Below are 17,209 nucleotides of genomic sequence, written 5' to 3' on the forward strand. Positions count from 1 at the left end.
AGTTTGACTTTGATGTATTCATGTCTCTGCATTTTGGAGAATTACAAGTGAATTTCTCTTGTCTCTTACCATTAGGCACATTAGAGAAAGAGGCAAAATCATCCAAATCTATTAAGAACATATCTATCTATGTACATTGAACTTATCATGAGCTTGACCTCGTAGACGTAAACCGTATCAATCACACTATGCTATACGAATCAGAACCAATACACAAATTGCTTTTTTTTTAGATTTTTTTTAGATTTATACTGCTCGACATAAACATCAGATCGACATTAATGTCTAGTAATTTGAATCTGATCTTCATAAAGGAAAACACAGTCCAGAGTTTATTGGTCACACTGCAGCTCTGTTACATGATTTTTTTGACAAATCTACAACTCTTATTATTTTCTTAAAAAGCATATTAGAACATCTTCACACCCTCCAAAGTTGATGAGACACGAGAAGGAAGTTTCAGTGCCTCGATGAATTGATTCTTGATGATAACATTTTGGGTGATAACCTTCCCTTTGGAAACGAGTCTTCATTGAACGTAATAACATTGCTGATTCCATGGCACGATATGCGAGAGTTCTGACAGATATTAGGAGAAACAATCCTCGCATTATTCACAAAAAGTCCCGACCCGCCTGACTTTGTAATGGTGAACATTCTATCAGGGATGCTACAAGGGACAAGAGTTTTGTTAGGGAAGCGAAGCATGTGGTTGATCATAAGCCATGCAGGGATCGCGTGTCTTAAGATGAACGTCTCAAGACTCTCTCGAGTCATGTCCGCTTGAGATATGTCCTCGTCGTTAGGCATCAAGAAAGTGATCTCTTGGCTCCTGAAGAAATCTGTGTCGTTGAGGATGTGGAGAAGGGTTACAAACCCGTAGTAAGATTCTCTTCTCATGTCGGAAATGGCTGAGACGAGGTCGCTGCTTTGGTTGTCGTGTCTTAGTATGGGAGTTGGACGTGGCTCGGTTACTGTGGATGCAAGGATCGTAAGAAGGAAGAAGAACAAGGGAGATATTGTTAGGAAGAGAGATCTCATAGTAGCTGATGTTAAAATCATCACTTGTTATCAATTATATAACGTTGAAAACGAATTTATATATACTATGTAGGAAAGTGAAACTCACAAAAGTTCATGAATGTTAGGAGTTGATACTAAACTGGTATAAGCGTCGTGGTGATTAGTTGATGCATGGTTGATTCGTGACTTTAGTTCATTTAGTAAGTGTGACAAGAATACTCGTGTGGAATCTCTCTGAGTCATATGTACTTCTTTTTTGATAAAAAAAAAAAAATTAGTTTTTTTTTTTTTTGAAACATAAAAAAAACTTTTAGTTAAAATGCAAAATAAGCTTAAAGAAATCTTACTAAACAATTTTTTTACAATTTAGGATCATATGACTTATTATAATAGTTCTTTATCAACCTTTGCTCATGACTACAAATAGCATTTTGTTACAATTTCACTATTCCCCTCGTTGTGAAATCTTTTGGTCCATACGAAGTCACCAACGTCAAAATGTGAGCTTTTTCTCTAATACAATAGGGAAGCCCCAGTGAGAAAAGAGAATGAGATTGGAACAGAAACCTTCCTTGTTCAATTTATCTTTGACCCGCGAGTAAATGCTCGAGATCCTTCTTGGTAAAACCAATGCGTTAAGAACCAGCTTCCTTGGTCGGTTTAGTCTGAACCCTTTTGACCTGCCCTCGATCTTCTTCCCCCAGTTATGTCTTATAGTTCTTGTCGTCGCCTTCTCGTAATGATGACCTAGCTTTTGGTACCGGCGCGATGATCTTGACCGGTACTTACCAGTAATCTGCAGCATCTTGAGTTAGTTTTTGTTGTCTTTTACAAAACAGAGAAAAGGAAATGTTTGTTGATGAAGCGTTTGAAAGTAGCTCTTAAAGAAAGAAAACATTTAAATAAGTAATGAATCTAAAGAGCAATAGTTGAGTAGCAAACAAAGAACACTTTGATGATGATATTGATGAGAGCAAGGGGCTCCTCCATTAGATGATAAGAGAGTGATGGAAAGATTCTGAAAGCACATGTCTTATATTATACTTTTGTAATTATTAAAAACCCCAAATCCCCAAATCTTCTGAAATTTTTGCAGTTTTGTTTAACCACGAGTCAGAAAGAGAGTGAGAGATTGCAGCTGCCAATTGCCATGTATCTGACCTATGTGGCTGTGGCTGTCACATAAAGAGAAAAAAAAAATAAAGAAGAGAAGAGAAGCCACTCTAAGTAAGCCAGTGGCGTAAATCATTTGGCAACATGAATAGAAAAGACAAAAGAAAGAAGTCCATCTTGTTCGTCCTTAGAAATAAAAACAATTCCACGTAGACATGAGATAGGCTTGTAATCCCAGATACGTTTCTTTTGGGCTGCAACAACATGCAAATGTATTCAAACAACGCAACACATTACAAGAATTCGCCATGAGATGTTTGTAAAATCAATAGTTGGTCGGGAAGCCAAACCCCCCATCAGTTGACTTACATGTGACCACGTCACAATGTCGCTAAATGATATGCTCTCCCCAATGTCGGCAGGTTTTGATTCGGACTAAAACCCATTAAAGGCCCATTATAAGGGGGAAGCCCAAAACCAGACGAAAACGCAACTTTGACTTGTTGACGAAGTGACACGCAAAAAGAGGAACTACTCTCCGACTTGAACGCTTTAGAGCATGTTTATTGCGGCTGTTTTAAGTTGGATCTCTTATCGTAATATAAGATACAATATATTACGTTAGAAAAACGCCGTACATAAAAACATGCTAAAAGACCGTATTTTATATTACGTTAAAAGACCCAACATAAGAGACCTACAATAAATACGTCATGTCTGCATGCTTCTCTATCCGTACACACACAATAAACCTTGTTTTGACTTTCCACACACCAAAATCAAGTCTAATTAAGGAAAACAACTCAAAGTTAGAATGGTTAAACTTCAATTATTGTGATCAATGACGAGATTATACAATGACTTATCTGAAGCATAACAAAACATAATCAAAGACGGAACATAAACAACAACTAAAGAGTTCCTAACACTAAAACTAGAAGCAGTAAGAAGGTTCGTCGTGTAAGTGGAGGAGACGGAAAAAGCGTTTTCGGCGGTAGAAAAACGCCGTTCTGAGTCGGGACCAGACAACGCGTTTCAACCTCCTAACTGATCTCAACCTCGTCCAAGCAAACCTCCTCACTCTCCTCACAGATCTTGTAACCTTTTCAGTGAAGCTCTGTTTCCTGGAGAACTGGTAGCTCCTCAGAAACATCCGTCTCTTCTCCAAATACTCTCCATATGCTCCATGGTAGTAACAGTCTCCGCCAGTGCTGCTTCCGAAGACGAGTTTCTCACTCATCGGAATCTGAGACCAGTGAAGATTATTATGTTTCCAAAGTTTGGAGCAAGGAACCATTTAAAATGAAGGGTTTATTAAAATCCCTAAACGCTCTGTCGCCGCCGCTAACGCAGTCGCGTAATATAGAAGATAATAAAAGCGTGCGCGTTAAGGTTTCCTTCTCTTCTTCAGTACTTCTCTCTATTTTATACACACTGTCTTCTTATTGACGCAACACTAGTGCTCTCTGTATTTTTCTCTCTCTCTCTCTCGCTAATGTGAAAGTCATGTCCTTCTCCTCGTTAATCCAGCCAAGAATCTGGTGAGACTTTAATGTAAGCTTGGTCCCGAGGACCAACAATATTCTAATAAGCATTAAACTAACAATAAAGCTATAAGAATTGAACGACTCAGAATAAAACCATTTGTTTCACGAATAAATGCACTCGTAATATTTAATGTAACATACATACTATCAAGGGCCCCTACTATCAAATGTAAAAAGTGTATCAACATAAAAATATATATTCTTTCGTTTCAAAATGATCTATATTTTAGAAAAAAAATTGTTTCTAAAAAATACATGTTTTACATTTTCAATGCGTATAATAATGATAAATTGTGAATTTCAAAAACATTAATTGTATTTATTAAATTTTTATTGGTTAAAAATTATAAAATAGCTAATCACGAAAAATAATGCATTTATAATAAAAAAATTACGTGTTTTTTTAATATGTGTAAAAACTATAAAACATATATTATATTGAAACGGAGAGAGTATTTGCCTTTCTACTATACAAAATTACAAATCCACTAGTGCCTTCTTTTATATATGTTATCATCTTATCATATAATAACTGATATTTATATTATATGGTCACAAAAGAATACTACGATGTTTTAGAGAGTTTTTGATATTTTAATATGTAAAATGTTTTTATATTTCTAAATAAGTTTTAATTTATATTTTATTTATATTTAAAATAAATAAAAATTATTTTTAAATAGTTATGAATTACCTAAAACATTATATATTTTGGAATAGAGAGAGCACGAAAGACCTAAATAATTAACATTTGGTGGATCAAAGTAGTCAAGTTTAGTTAATTAGTTGTGTGAAGATGTGACATCGGGCACTAAAGAAAGAATACGCCAACTCCTATGCATTTACTATGCTTGCTTTGGTCAAAACCTACCATCCTAAAGCACAAGACCTCTTATGAAATGGGTCACAACAAATCTCTCCAACGTTCACAAGGCTACGACTAGGTCTCTTACTTCCAGAATAAAAGCAATTTCGTGTTAGGCACACAAGACCACCATCTCTGTTCCTTAGCCTAATCCGTTAAGAGTTTCTAAGTCCTTTACATGTTCTCAAACTTAAGAAACTGATGCCAAGAACACACAAAATGTAAGCTTTTAAAAATTCTGCAAACTCATCTAGTTACATGTATATATGAAGCTTGAGAAGCAAGTAACGACAAATTCCATATCATATTGCATGTACAAAGCAGGCAAGAACAAGAAACATGCTGCAAAAGAAATTGCCAGTATAAGACTCATCATATAAAGCTACATGAGTTGCATTTATCCTCAAGTTTCCTGCTAACATCTTCCAACTAAGAACACACCTGAGAAGATTCATCTGAATCCAACTAAAAGGAGCACGTTCTATACCTTGAAATGGTGCTCTCTACACCTATTTTTTGCTCCTATCTTATCCCCACTTCCATTTGCTGAGGGGACATTGCTGGGGAAACTAGATATATCAATGCCAATAAGCGTCATGTCATACATTAATTGTACCAAGAGAATCCGATGCATCCACAACCAATGACGAAGATTTCACAGCACCAGGGCGTGCATGATCAGTTGTTACGCTGGAGACTTTCGGTGAGCTTGCCTCTGAGGATAAACTACTTGAGACCGAAACACAATCTATCTTGTTTGCATACAGGGTTGTTCTTTCTCATTCCATCCATCTCTTGGCCAGTTGGCACAAAAGTTCTGGACCACGATGACAACGTAATTATCGTGATAAGTAGGAGCAAACTGCAATAAGTTAATAACTAATCATCAGGTAACCACGATGACAACGTAATTATTTGAAACATAGATGTGTAGTTACCTGATGAACAGTGTCATGGTAGAAGTCATTTAGTTTTACAGCATGCGAGTCATGTGACAGGCTCCCTGAGAAACTGCCAGATCCACCAACATTTGCACCTGCATACTCCTTGTATGGAAAAGCATAGAAATGGCATGCTGCAGCAATAAGCATCTCAACCCATATTCCATCCGTTTCATTTAATCGTGTTTTAGTTATATTCACACAAATTAAAAAAACATTTAATTTTACATATTACATATGCATCTAATCATGCTTCAACCAGTAGAAAAAATAAACTGGAAAATATTGTTAATACATTTTTCATTGAGATTCTAAAACAACATTTATTTTGAAAGGAAACATTTTACTTTACAACGACAATTAAGTTGAAATGAATGGAATATTATAAGTTTTGGAAATGAGCAGTTTCCTCTGCAGTCTATATGAATCCATATTTTGCAGCGATAAAAACTAAACACCTTGTACAAAGAAGAGGGGCACGAAACAAAATTTGAAAAAACTAAAAAATCTGAACCGAATCAAACCGCAAACCAAAATTTTGGTTAGTTGGTTAAGAGTTTGGTTCGATTTGGTAGGTTTTTTAAAAACTTTGGTTTCTTCTTCAGAAATAATTTATTTCGATTTTCTGATTTAAAAAAAAATATATCCAAACCATACGAAAAATCAAAATTATGCATATTATGGAAAAAATAGGTTACAAGAGATCTTCAGCATGGTGCATGACTTACCATCAGATATGAATCTCATAGGACGGCTCGGAGTGCCGCAGTCTGACCTGTATTCACACAAGGTGGTAGAATTGTCGGCTATAGAATCTTCTATGTAATATTTATCGTCGTTGTAGTAGCATAATTAACCAGACGTTAAAAAAAACCATACGAAAAATCTGAACCAAACTAACCAAATTGAATTGAAATTAATCAATATATCGGAAGCTTTAACAAAATTAAACCAAAATCTAACCAAAATCAAAAAATTATGTAGCATTCTTAAAAACCAAACCGAACTTTATTTTATTCCGGATTAAATCATGATAAACTTGAACTTTATTTTGGATTAAATCTAACCAAAATTTGTGAAAGCGTCGTAGCCTACTGGTTAAGGTTTAAATGCTTCTACATCCAGGTCTGAGGTTCGAATCTCTGACTATGCAATTTATTGCAGATTACAGAAAATCCAGGTTTCAAGTCTCGGAGAAAGCGGTTTATTAAACAATTATGCAGATTACGGAAGAAATGCTTACAAGAGATCTTCAACATGGTGCAAGTAAATCTGGCCAGACGTGGATCTTCATAGGACGGCTCAGGTGATGCAGTTAGGAGTAGATCTTCACAAGACATGTAGTATTGTCGGTTGTCAAATCGTCTATGTAATCTTTTTCATATCATAATTGTAATATCATAATAAAAAAAATTTAACCAAAATCTAATCAATACTGGACCTGAATATACACAAGACAAGCCCAATAAAGGCCCATTAAATCATGACATTTTACAACACAGTGAAAACAAATAAATAAAGATAGGTCGGAGCAGAGAAGCCTTTCAAAAAAACTCACGCTCACACTCTCACCTTATCCTTCTCCTTCCTCTCCGGCGAGACAAGTATCGAAAATGGCGTCGACGGTGGGAGTCCCATCACTTTACCAGGTTCCTCACCTTGAAACCTCCAAACCCACTTCCAAGAAGAGGTCCACTTCCTTATCTCTCTCTCTAGATAACCCTTTCTTCTCCTCTCCCTTATCTCTCCGAAGAACTCGTCTTATCCGCTCTTCACTCCTTCCTCCCTCCGCCGTCGCAACTCCAAACTCCGTTCTCAGCGAGGAAGCTTTCAAAAGCCTCGGCCTTTCCGACGAATTCGACCTCGAGGAGGGCTCCTCCTCCGAAGACGATGCTGAAGAGCTCGCCATCTCGAAACTCGGTTTGCCGCAGCGTCTCGGCGAGTCTCTGGAGAAGCGTGGTATCACTCACCTCTTCCCCATTCAGGTTTAAAGACTCATCCTTTCAATCTCAAAACTGTTAAAGACTTATCCTTTTTTATCTGTATTGACTTACTGTTTTTTTTGTGTGTTGTTGTCTGAAGAGGGCTGTGTTGGTTCCTGCGCTGGAAGGAAGAGACATTATAGCTCGTGCAAAGACGGGAACTGGGAAGACTTTGGCTTTCGGTATCCCTATCATCAAACGCCTCACTGAACAATCTGGAGACTACTCTGCTTTCAGGTCTTTTTTTTACCATCCCCTTTGTTTACATTGTCATTTCTAGGCCTGCGGGTTCAGGTAGTTGGGTTCAACATAAATCTTACCTAATTAACCCCGAAATAAAATTTGGTTTGTTTCGGTATTTGGTTAGTTAAAATGAAGTTTTGATTTCGGTTATATTTTGGTTTAGTTTTGTTAAAATTTCTGATTTGGTTTGTTTCGGTATGGTTTTTGAAAATCTTACAAATTTGATTTAGGTTATATTTGGTTTAGTTTTGTTAAAATTTCGGATAAGTTTGGTTTGTCTCGGTATTTTGTTAGTTTGGTTTTTGAAAATCCCACGGAAGTTTTTGATTTCGGTTACATTTTGCTTTAATTTTGTTAAAATTTCGGATAAGTTCGGTTAATTTCGAATTTTCTAAACGTTTAGTTTTGTCTTATTGAGCAGGAAGTCTGGTCGTCTTCCTAAGTTCCTCGTCCTTGCGCCTACACGAGAACTAGCCAAGCAAGTGGAGAAGGAGATTAAGGAGTCTGCACCTTATCTAAGCACCGTTTGTGTATACGGTGGTGTCTCTTACACCATTCAGCAGAGTGCTTTGTCACGTGGTGTTGATGTTGTTGTTGGAACTCCTGGAAGGATCATTGACTTGATAGAAGGAAGGAGCCTCAAATTGGGTGAAGTTGAGTACTTGGTGCTTGATGAAGCTGACCAGATGCTTGCTGTTGGTTTTGAGGAAGCTGTGGAATCGATTCTTGAGAATCTTCCACAGAAGAGACAGAGTATGCTTTTCTCAGCTACTATGCCTACTTGGGTGAAGAAGCTGGCGAGGAAGTACCTTGACAATCCCTTGAATATTGATCTGGTAAAAGCTTTTCTTTATTCCTTCTCATTATTTTGGTTTAGTTACAGATGCTTAAGGCTATGTTATTGTTTGTTTTGCAGGTTGGTGACCAAGATGAGAAGCTTGCGGAGGGGATCAAGCTTTATGCAATCTCAGCTACATCAACATCAAAGCGCACTATTCTAAGCGACCTTATAACAGTATGACTCAGCTTATAGTTTGCTATTTCCTTAAACATGGTTGATGGTTGCTTGGTGTTTTATAGGCTTGCGGGTTCGGTTAGTTCGGCTTGTTCCGTTTTTGGTTATTTTGGTTCTATATAAATCTTACCGAAATTACCCGAAATAAAGTTTGGTCTGGTATTCGATTAGTTCGGTTTTGAAAATCTTACTGAAGTTTTCGATATCGGTTAAATTCTGGTTTAGTTTTGTTAGAATTTTGGATAAGTTCGGTTAAATTCGGTTAGTTTAGGTTCGGATTTTTGGTATGGTTTGGTTATAATTTTTTTAAACCGATTGCTGAACTTAATCGAAAACCAATTTTAAAAATCCCTACCGAATCGGACCAAACTTCTAACCAAATTAACTAAAAATTCGGTTCAGTTTGGCTGGTTCGGTTCGGTTCAAAATCCCAGGCCTAGTTTCTTTGTTCTACAGTATATTGATTTGTTTTTTTTCAAAACTTGAAGGTATATGCAAAGGGTGGCAAGACCATTGTTTTTACCCAAACAAAAAGAGATGCAGACGAGGTCTCTCTAGCATTATCAAACAGTATAGCTTCCGAAGCACTTCATGGAGATATCTCTCAGCATCAAAGAGAGAGAACACTCAACGGTTTCCGCCAAGGGAAATTCACAGTTCTAGTTGCCACTGATGTCGCATCTCGTGGGCTTGACATCCCAAACGTAGATCTAGTAAGTTTTCAAAGCTTCAGTACATAGGTTACCTCTCTCTTAAGCCATGTTTGTTCTGACATTTTGTTCTACAGGTTATCCACTACGAACTTCCTAATGACCCTGAGACTTTTGTGCACCGGTCTGGTCGTACCGGGCGTGCAGGGAAAGAAGGCTCAGCTATTCTAATGCACTCTAGTAGTCAGAAGAGAACGGTGAGGTCTCTGGAGCGTGACGTAGGCTGCAGATTTGAGTTTATTAGCCCACCAACTGTTGGAGACTTGTTGGAGGCGTCAGCAGACCAAGTGGTGGCCACTCTAAACGGTGTTCACCCTGAGTCTATAAAGTTTTTCTCAGCAACTGCTCAAAAACTATTTGAGGAAAAAGGAACAGATGCCTTAGCTGCAGCTCTGGCTCACCTGAGCGGTTTCTCTCAGCCACCTTCATCTAGATCTCTCCTCAGTCATGAGCAGGTTTAATTCTCAATCAATTCATTTGAGAGTGCTTCTTGAAAGTCCTAGAAACTTCAACATCCACTAGGGCTGGGATTTTGAACTGAACGATACCAAAATTTTCAGTTAGCTCGTTAGGAGTTTGGTTCGATTCGGTAGGTTTTTTAGAAAGTTCGGTTTTCGGTTCAGCAAATGGGTTACTTCGGTTTTCTTAAAAAAATATATATAACCAAACCATACCAAAAACCTGAACCGAACTACGTGAGTTAAAAATTTGACTAAAATTAATCAAACTTATCCGAAACTTTAACAAAATTAAACTTAAATATAACCGAAATAAAAAACTTCAAACCGAATTAATCGAATACCGAATACCGAACCAAACTGAATTTTATTTTGGGTTAGTTGGGTAAGATTTTTGTTGAACCGAACAACCTCAACCAAATTACCCAAACTACCCCAACCCGCGGGCCTAATCCACTATATAGCAACTCGTTATATTAGATTTGATACTCCAACAATCATCAACTGAAGTTACATTTTTGGACTGCAGGGATGGGTAACTTTGCAACTGATACGAGATCCGACAAACTCTAGAGGCTTCCTGTCTGCGAGGTCTGTCACTGGTTTTCTTTCAGATGTTTACCGTCCAGCTGCAGATGAAGTTGGAAAAATCTTCATGATCGCAGATGAAAGGGTCAGTATGATTGAAACAATCTTCATATTATAAACCTATCTTCTTTTATAAAATCTCAAACTCTGCTTATATGTCAGGTGCAAGGAGCTGTTTTTGATCTGCCAGAGGACATTGCGAAAGAGCTGCTAGAGAAAGAAGTGCCAGAAGGAAACAGTTTATCCATGATAACAAAGGTATTGATCCTAACATATTCACAATAAGACCCTTTCTGACGAACAACACTTGACATTTTTTGGGGGTTTTGGTTTGTAGTTGCCTCCGTTGCAAGATGATGGACCGTCTAGTGATAACTATGGACGGTTCTCTAGCAGAGACAGGATGCCTAGAGGAGGAGGAGGAGGTTCAAGAGGGTCAAGATTTGGCGGTAGAGGAGGGTCATCACGAGGACGTGATGATGACAGAAGAAGTAGAAGCAGTGGTGGTGGAGGAAGCAGCTGGTCACGTGGTGGTGGTGGTTCCAGAGGAAGCTCTGATGATTGGTTGATTGGTGGTGGTAGTGACAGAAGATCATTATCAAGCAGCAGAGGTCCTTCCCGGGAGAGGTGAGTTTTGTGGGATTCAAACAAGTCTATGTTAACATCTACGCACTTGCCCCCATTCAACTGGTTGGTTATTGTCTGTAAAACAGGAGTTTTGGCGGTGCTTGCTTCACTTGTGGAAGCTCAGGACACAGGGCGGCAGATTGTCCTGATAAGAGAGGGTTTTAAAGTGTTCTCGTGAGATATCCTTGTCCTTTCGTGTTTGGTTCAGCCGTGGGTTTCAGACGGTAGAGAGGATGTATGCTTTCAGACAAGGCTTTAAATACAAGCATAGTGCAGAAAAAGAGTGGCAGAAGAAGTGACGTATAGGATAAAGTTTTCCTCAATTGGCATTTTCAGAGATTGCTTTAGTGGAGCTAATGAATCTTTTTATTTCTAGGTTATTATAATGAACAGATTCCATGTTCCTGAGTTTTGTATGATTTAAGTAATCAGACTATTTACACTACTCTTTTTATTCATGTGAATTGCGATCACATATGTTTTGACAGAAGGAAACTGTATGATGATAATAGAATTGTTTCATTTTTAATATAATCAAAATTGTTTATTTAGTTGTTTTATTTGAAAGAAAATTACGGAATCTTGAATCGTTTTATGCTGCAACAAGCTGTAGTCAAGAAAAAACCAGATATATAATCAAAATTTATAATATATAAATCTCAAATTTTCTTCATAATAAACAAAAGAATATAGATGACATCCTCGGCAGCAAGGACACAAATCACAAATAAATTAGATCAGATCAAGCGGTGGTAGAAGGTGATGAAGGTGTTGCTGGTCGTTGTGGGAGACCACATTTGGTCAAACATTCATCGTAACAAGGTTTGTTTTGTTTGCCACAGGCTATGGAACAGGTCCTGAAGCAAACGAACCTTGAATCTTGTGTTGGTTGGCTCTCATCAACATTGGCTCCATTGCATGCTTGTAAAACACACCCTATCATGATAAGTGCCATCACCATACACACTTTTCCCGCCATTTTCTCTTTACAAGTTTATTAGGACTTGTGTTTTATTTAATTATTGATAGATATGAGATGTGCAAATAGGTGACTGGAGAGGAAGGCGTTTATATACTGAATCTTTGCCTCTATATTTAGTATATTTGTGTGAGTGGTTATTTTTGTTGTTTGCTATTTTTGTTTGGTTTGACTTTGAATAGAGATTTGTGATTTCTGTGTAGTTTGACATAAAAATAGGATTGGCTAACTACTGTTGGATTTTCATATTGTGAAAAGAGTTATTAAAACTATGAAAATATATAGCAAGTACATGATCGAAATGATCAGATCATGTAGGATTTGTATTCTCCTGATTTTTTTTTTTAAACGCCGGATAATTATGATATTACAACTATGAAAAATACTACAAACGATTCTACAGCCGACAATTCTACCTGTCATATGAAGATTCACGCCTGAATTAGGCCTGGGTATCCGGGTCTTCGGGTCGGGTCGGGGTCCTTCGGATCCTAGCAATTTAGACCCATATAGGTACCTAAAACTTTTCGGGTCGGTTCCGGGTCGGGTCTTGTCGGGTCCTGGTCGGTGCGGGTCTATAATTTCAATATCCGTAAAATACCCAAAATATTCGGGTATATTTCGGATCCGGGTCGGTTCGGGTATTTAGGACCCAAAATAGACCCGAAATACCCGAACTGGGCCCGAAAACTCTAAAAATACCCGAAGAACCGCAAAAATACCCAAAAATTTATCCAAAATCAGACCCGAAAGCCCAAAACATACCCGAGTTTTACCCGAATACCCAAATTATATTTTCTAAAAATCTAAAATTTCACCAAAAACCTACAATTTATACCCGAAAATCCAAACCCGAAACTTTTAAAAAAATCCGAAATACCAAAAATATGCTCAATCACCCAAATATACCTAGTATATACAATTATTTGCGGGTACTTCGGGTACCCGAACGGATCTCGGGTAGGACCCAGACCCGAACCGAGACCCGCGGGTCCAAAAAAAAGACCAATAGGTACTTAGCATGGACCCAGACCCGGACCCGAACCTGTATTTTCGGGTCGGTTCCGGTTCGGATCTTCGGGTCCGGGTAAAATGTTCAGGCCTACCTGACTGCATCACCTGAGCCGTCCTATCGGATCCACGCTTGACGGTATTCTTTACGCTATGTTGTAGATCTCTTATAAGCCTTTTCTTCTTTAATTCGCATAATTTCGTCTTTTCCGAAAATTGAAACTCATATCTTCCGGTGCAGAAGCATTAATGAACTCTTGGTCAAACTACTGAACCAAGGGGCTTTCACTATTCTCCTAATTAACTTTGATATTATAAACTATAAAAAGTATTATATTGACGATTCCTTAACCAGTAAAGTAAACATTGTCTCCATTAACAACGTTTTTTCTGAAATTTGAAACTGAGATCTCTTGAGATACAGAAACATTAATAATTCTTTAGTAAACTTTTTGTTGTCAAAAATATATTTAAAATGTAACAAGTAGTGATAGTTAAAAGAAAGACTTGAGACAAAACATACTCTGAATTTGAATCATGTCAGATATTAAGTTAGTGTTGTTGTCTGGCAAAATGAAAATGAAGTCATATCCTAGGTCTCATTAAAAATTTCAAACTAGAGTAGCTTACTAGTATTGATTTTTTTACTGAATAAGACATGAGATGTATTTATTTACACTATGCGAGTCTTTCTGATACTTAGCTCAATAATATGGATTTGGTGAAAAACAAAAGTTACAGCAGAAATAAATAAAATAAATAATGGGAACAACAAGAAAGACCACAACACACGGATTTCATTAATCTAGGTATATTATAAAAGGATTATAAAATCCCATTAATTCAAATGAAATTACAGAAAGTACCAATCACAAAATTTCATCAAATACAAAAAAAACAAAAATTATATAATAGGTAAAGAGGTGTATAGTAATAATAACAGTAATCATATGGGTTATATAGAAGAAGAAAAAATACAACCAAGCAGAGACTTCCTTTGTAAAGATGCAACCGCCAAGCTACCTATAAAAAGTTGCAAAAGAAACCAGACATTAATCATCATCATCATCAGATACTCCTTTTGTCCTAAAGATTCTAACAGAACTAGATACACCATACATATATGCTACAAGAAGCATCAGCTTCCACACAGCCTTTATTTTAGGTTCAACTACTTTTTTTTTTTACTTTTACAGATCAAAACCTGAGTTGTGTTTGAACATAAATAAACAAATGCTCAAACAACATTGACTGCTACACATACCTGATCAATGTATCAGATATCTCTTTACGATGCTGCTGCCTAGGCTTCAACCTGTAAAACATTCACAGAATCATTAACTTGAGAATCTTACCAATAGCATAAGTGATCAAATAATGGCATTATAACTGCAGCTACTTGGCCTCTACAATATAGTCAATATCACTGTGCCAAGCTATTTAAGTAGTACACACGATTCAAATCTTTAAACATTAGCTACAAATTACAAGCTTCTAAGAGATTAGAGAATGTCACAACTATTGGTTTTTTACCTTCTCAGCTTCAGGAGAAAAGACTGCCTTCACCTCCTGAAACACATCTTCAATAGGCTTTGCGGCATGAATCTAAAGCCAAGTATTAGAAAACAACAAAACTTTGTTACAACTTGCAATTTCTGGACCGTGATACAGTCAAAAACAAGAAGAAAAAAAGATTTTCACCTTGCGAACTTTCCCTTTAGCTTCGTAGTACTGAATCACCGGCAAGCTAGATTCAAGAAACACCTTGAAACGCTTCCTTATAGTCTCTATATTGTCATCCTCTCTCCCCTTACAACAACAGAAACGGAGGCAACAATCAATATAACATGAAACAAGAGGCTACACAGAGTAAAAGAAACAGAGCTTTTCATAATCATACTAACCTGGTTTCTTCCCAAGAGGCGCCTCTCCATCTCTTCCTCAGGACACTCAAAGAACAAGACAAACTTGGGTTCAATCCCAGTCTACATACATCATCAAACGCATGTAATTATTAAGCAATTGTGTCAGCAAAAAAGAAAAGAAAAAACATAACACTCTTTTAAAATTTTGTAAATATACTTACAACTTTTTCAAAGGCTGCTCGGTTCTCCTCATTGCGAGGGAAGCCATCAATGAGGAACTTGTCATTACCATTTTCCTGAATTGCTTTCTGGAGAAGCTTGATTGTAACCTCAGAAGGTACAATCTTCCCTTCTTTAATCATATTCTGGATCATAGTCCTGCAACACCATTAGACAGGAGAAAACAATTACATAAACAACCTCAAGAAGGATGATGAAAGTGAAGCTGACTCCTCAAGCTTTTAGCAAGCCAAGTTTTTAGTTTATAAGACAATGCCAGAAAGTTTTAAGGGGCATTACCCATTTTCAGAACCTGATTTAATTTCAGCCCTGAGAAGGTCTCCAGCACTCAGATGTGTGTAACCAAAATGCTCAACAATATAGGCACACTGTGTACCTTTCCCACTTCCTGGACCACCTGGAATCAAAAGTACTATCTAACTCAGAAAAAAATCTACAATTAACTCGACCAAAAAGCACTTCTCATTTGATCATAATAACAATACAATCTACTGAGGAGACCTCCTGAGCTTACCGAGGACAAAAATAACAGCGGGTCTCTTCTCACTTGCGGTTCCATTAACCTCCTGTAAGAAAAACACACCAAACACAAAACAAAATTTAAAATAGGTCTAACAATGTATCTCCAAAGCAGAACAAGCACTGTTATGTAAGATTGGTTATTACAGTCATATATAAATCAACCAAAGTGTCTGAAACAATACCTTGTTTGAAGCATCAACAATGGATCCCATGGTACTAGTAAGCAACTCGTTCAGATGTTACCTGTGAGGAAGGAATCTAAATCAGTTTCCAGAGATCACACATTTCATTAAAAAAAAAATCACCATGCAATGGGACCAAAACGCGCAGATCTATATAAAGTTGCAAACTTTAAAAACAGACATCTGTAACACATGCGAAATAAGAGATCAAATGATGATGTAATAATAGAACAATGCTGACGTATATAGATCAAGATCAAAAGATAATCCAGATCCGACATAAACAAAATGCTAAGCATGTAGAGGAATAGGATCAATCAGATCAGATGCAAATGAACATCGATACCCAGAATTGGAATCAAACAGATGAATATCTAATAAAGATGCAAACTTTTGGAAGAAATGTGAGATCCGAGTATTGGGAGAGAATGATGTGAATGAGAGACACAAACCCATCATTACACATGTTTTGTTTTTTTTTTTATGAGATTTAGAGATAATTTTCAGACAAGAATAAGAAACTGTAAAAGAGATGTTTTAGAAAGATCTGAGAAAAGGAAAAAGCGAACCTGAAGACGGAGAAAGTTTTGATTAATCGCTGAAAATGTGAGAAATGAGGAAGGAGAGGTAAGCTATATATATATATGTAGACACATATATATATTTATATTTAATACATTCGTTTTAATTATTGTTTAATCTTATGTTGGTTACTGTTTAAGGAACAATTAATTTCAGTCCATGTGTCTCTGTTACTTTTAATTTAAACCAAGATTTTTTTTTAACATAATTTAAACCAAGATTTTGATAGACTATTTAAACTGACAGAAAAAAAAATTGTTGACACACAGAAAAAAAAAAAAGTGACAAAAAGATTTCTTGTAGCAGTTGTCATAAGAATTGTATCATACATTAGAGAAATATGACGATTCAAGTGAATAAATAAGCTTTACTTTATATATGAAGGCTTTACAAAAGCCAATGGGTGTCACATCTGATCCATATCTTGCTCTTTATTTGGTTATGCTCTAGAATGGAATGTGACATTATGCCTAAGCGTCAAACTAGCTAACACATGGGCCTTGCGTAAACGCTAATTGTCAACGAATAAATTGGGAATGGATTAGTAGCACTAGCACATGTGGTTTGCTTTCAGTTCCTCAGAGTTTGAACATAGTTATGGTATATATAGCTATGAAGGGTCGAGGAGGAAGGCACATCAGACAAACTCAAAAAGTCCAAGAAATGCAATAGACTACGTACGGTACGTGGAACCTGAGTCTGGAAAGGTCGAGTCT

The 17,209-nt window shown here is 36.9% G+C and overlaps 5 protein-coding genes across 6 annotated transcripts; 1 reads left to right on the forward strand and 4 right to left on the reverse strand.

The window, feature by feature from the left end:
- Positions 1-284: 284 nt before the first annotated feature.
- On the reverse strand, positions 285-1,082 carry LOC106315480. Its single transcript, XM_013753220.1, has one exon. The coding sequence runs from the start codon at positions 1,060-1,062 to the stop codon at positions 460-462; it is 603 nt and encodes a 200-aa protein (XP_013608674.1). The 5' UTR covers positions 1,063-1,082; the 3' UTR covers positions 285-459.
- Positions 1,083-2,973: 1,891 nt separating this feature from the next.
- Positions 2,974-3,634, reverse strand: LOC106315481. The gene has a single exon (XM_013753221.1). The coding sequence runs from the start codon at positions 3,431-3,433 to the stop codon at positions 3,071-3,073; it is 363 nt and encodes a 120-aa protein (XP_013608675.1). The 5' UTR covers positions 3,434-3,634; the 3' UTR covers positions 2,974-3,070.
- Positions 3,635-7,052: 3,418 nt separating this feature from the next.
- LOC106315482 (DEAD-box ATP-dependent RNA helicase 3, chloroplastic) lies at positions 7,053-11,663 on the forward strand. Its single transcript, XM_013753223.1, has 10 exons — positions 7,053-7,474; positions 7,572-7,708; positions 8,136-8,550; positions 8,631-8,729; positions 9,218-9,442; positions 9,517-9,894; positions 10,427-10,570; positions 10,648-10,743; positions 10,823-11,112; positions 11,199-11,663. The coding sequence occupies exons 1-10, from the start codon at positions 7,103-7,105 to the stop codon at positions 11,275-11,277; spliced, it is 2,235 nt and encodes a 744-aa protein (XP_013608677.1). The 5' UTR covers positions 7,053-7,102; the 3' UTR covers positions 11,278-11,663.
- An 80-nt stretch (positions 11,664-11,743) lies between these two features.
- On the reverse strand, positions 11,744-12,149 carry LOC106315483. The gene has a single exon (XM_013753224.1). The coding sequence runs from the start codon at positions 12,089-12,091 to the stop codon at positions 11,855-11,857; it is 237 nt and encodes a 78-aa protein (XP_013608678.1). The 5' UTR covers positions 12,092-12,149; the 3' UTR covers positions 11,744-11,854.
- Positions 12,150-13,897: 1,748 nt separating this feature from the next.
- LOC106315484 (UMP-CMP kinase 3-like) lies at positions 13,898-16,558 on the reverse strand. 2 transcript variants are annotated; one of them, XM_013753225.1, is made up of 10 exons: positions 16,481-16,558; positions 15,912-15,972; positions 15,722-15,773; positions 15,487-15,604; positions 15,189-15,345; positions 15,007-15,087; positions 14,804-14,911; positions 14,636-14,707; positions 14,367-14,417; positions 13,898-14,125 (listed from the first exon to the last, which is right to left on the reverse strand). In XM_013753225.1, the coding sequence occupies exons 2-9, from the start codon at positions 15,939-15,941 to the stop codon at positions 14,406-14,408; spliced, it is 630 nt and encodes a 209-aa protein (XP_013608679.1). In that variant the 5' UTR covers positions 15,942-15,972; positions 16,481-16,558; the 3' UTR covers positions 13,898-14,125; positions 14,367-14,405. The 2 variants fall into 2 exon arrangements, with proteins under 2 accessions (XP_013608679.1, XP_013608680.1); XM_013753226.1 differs by lacking the exon at positions 16,481-16,558 and adding an exon at positions 16,258-16,359.
- Between the last annotated feature and the right edge of the window lie 651 nt (positions 16,559-17,209).

This window comes from Brassica oleracea, chromosome C9 (assembly GCF_000695525.1).
Source record: "Brassica oleracea var. oleracea cultivar TO1000 chromosome C9, BOL, whole genome shotgun sequence".
In the NCBI taxonomy this organism is placed as follows: domain Eukaryota; kingdom Viridiplantae; phylum Streptophyta; class Magnoliopsida; order Brassicales; family Brassicaceae; genus Brassica; species Brassica oleracea.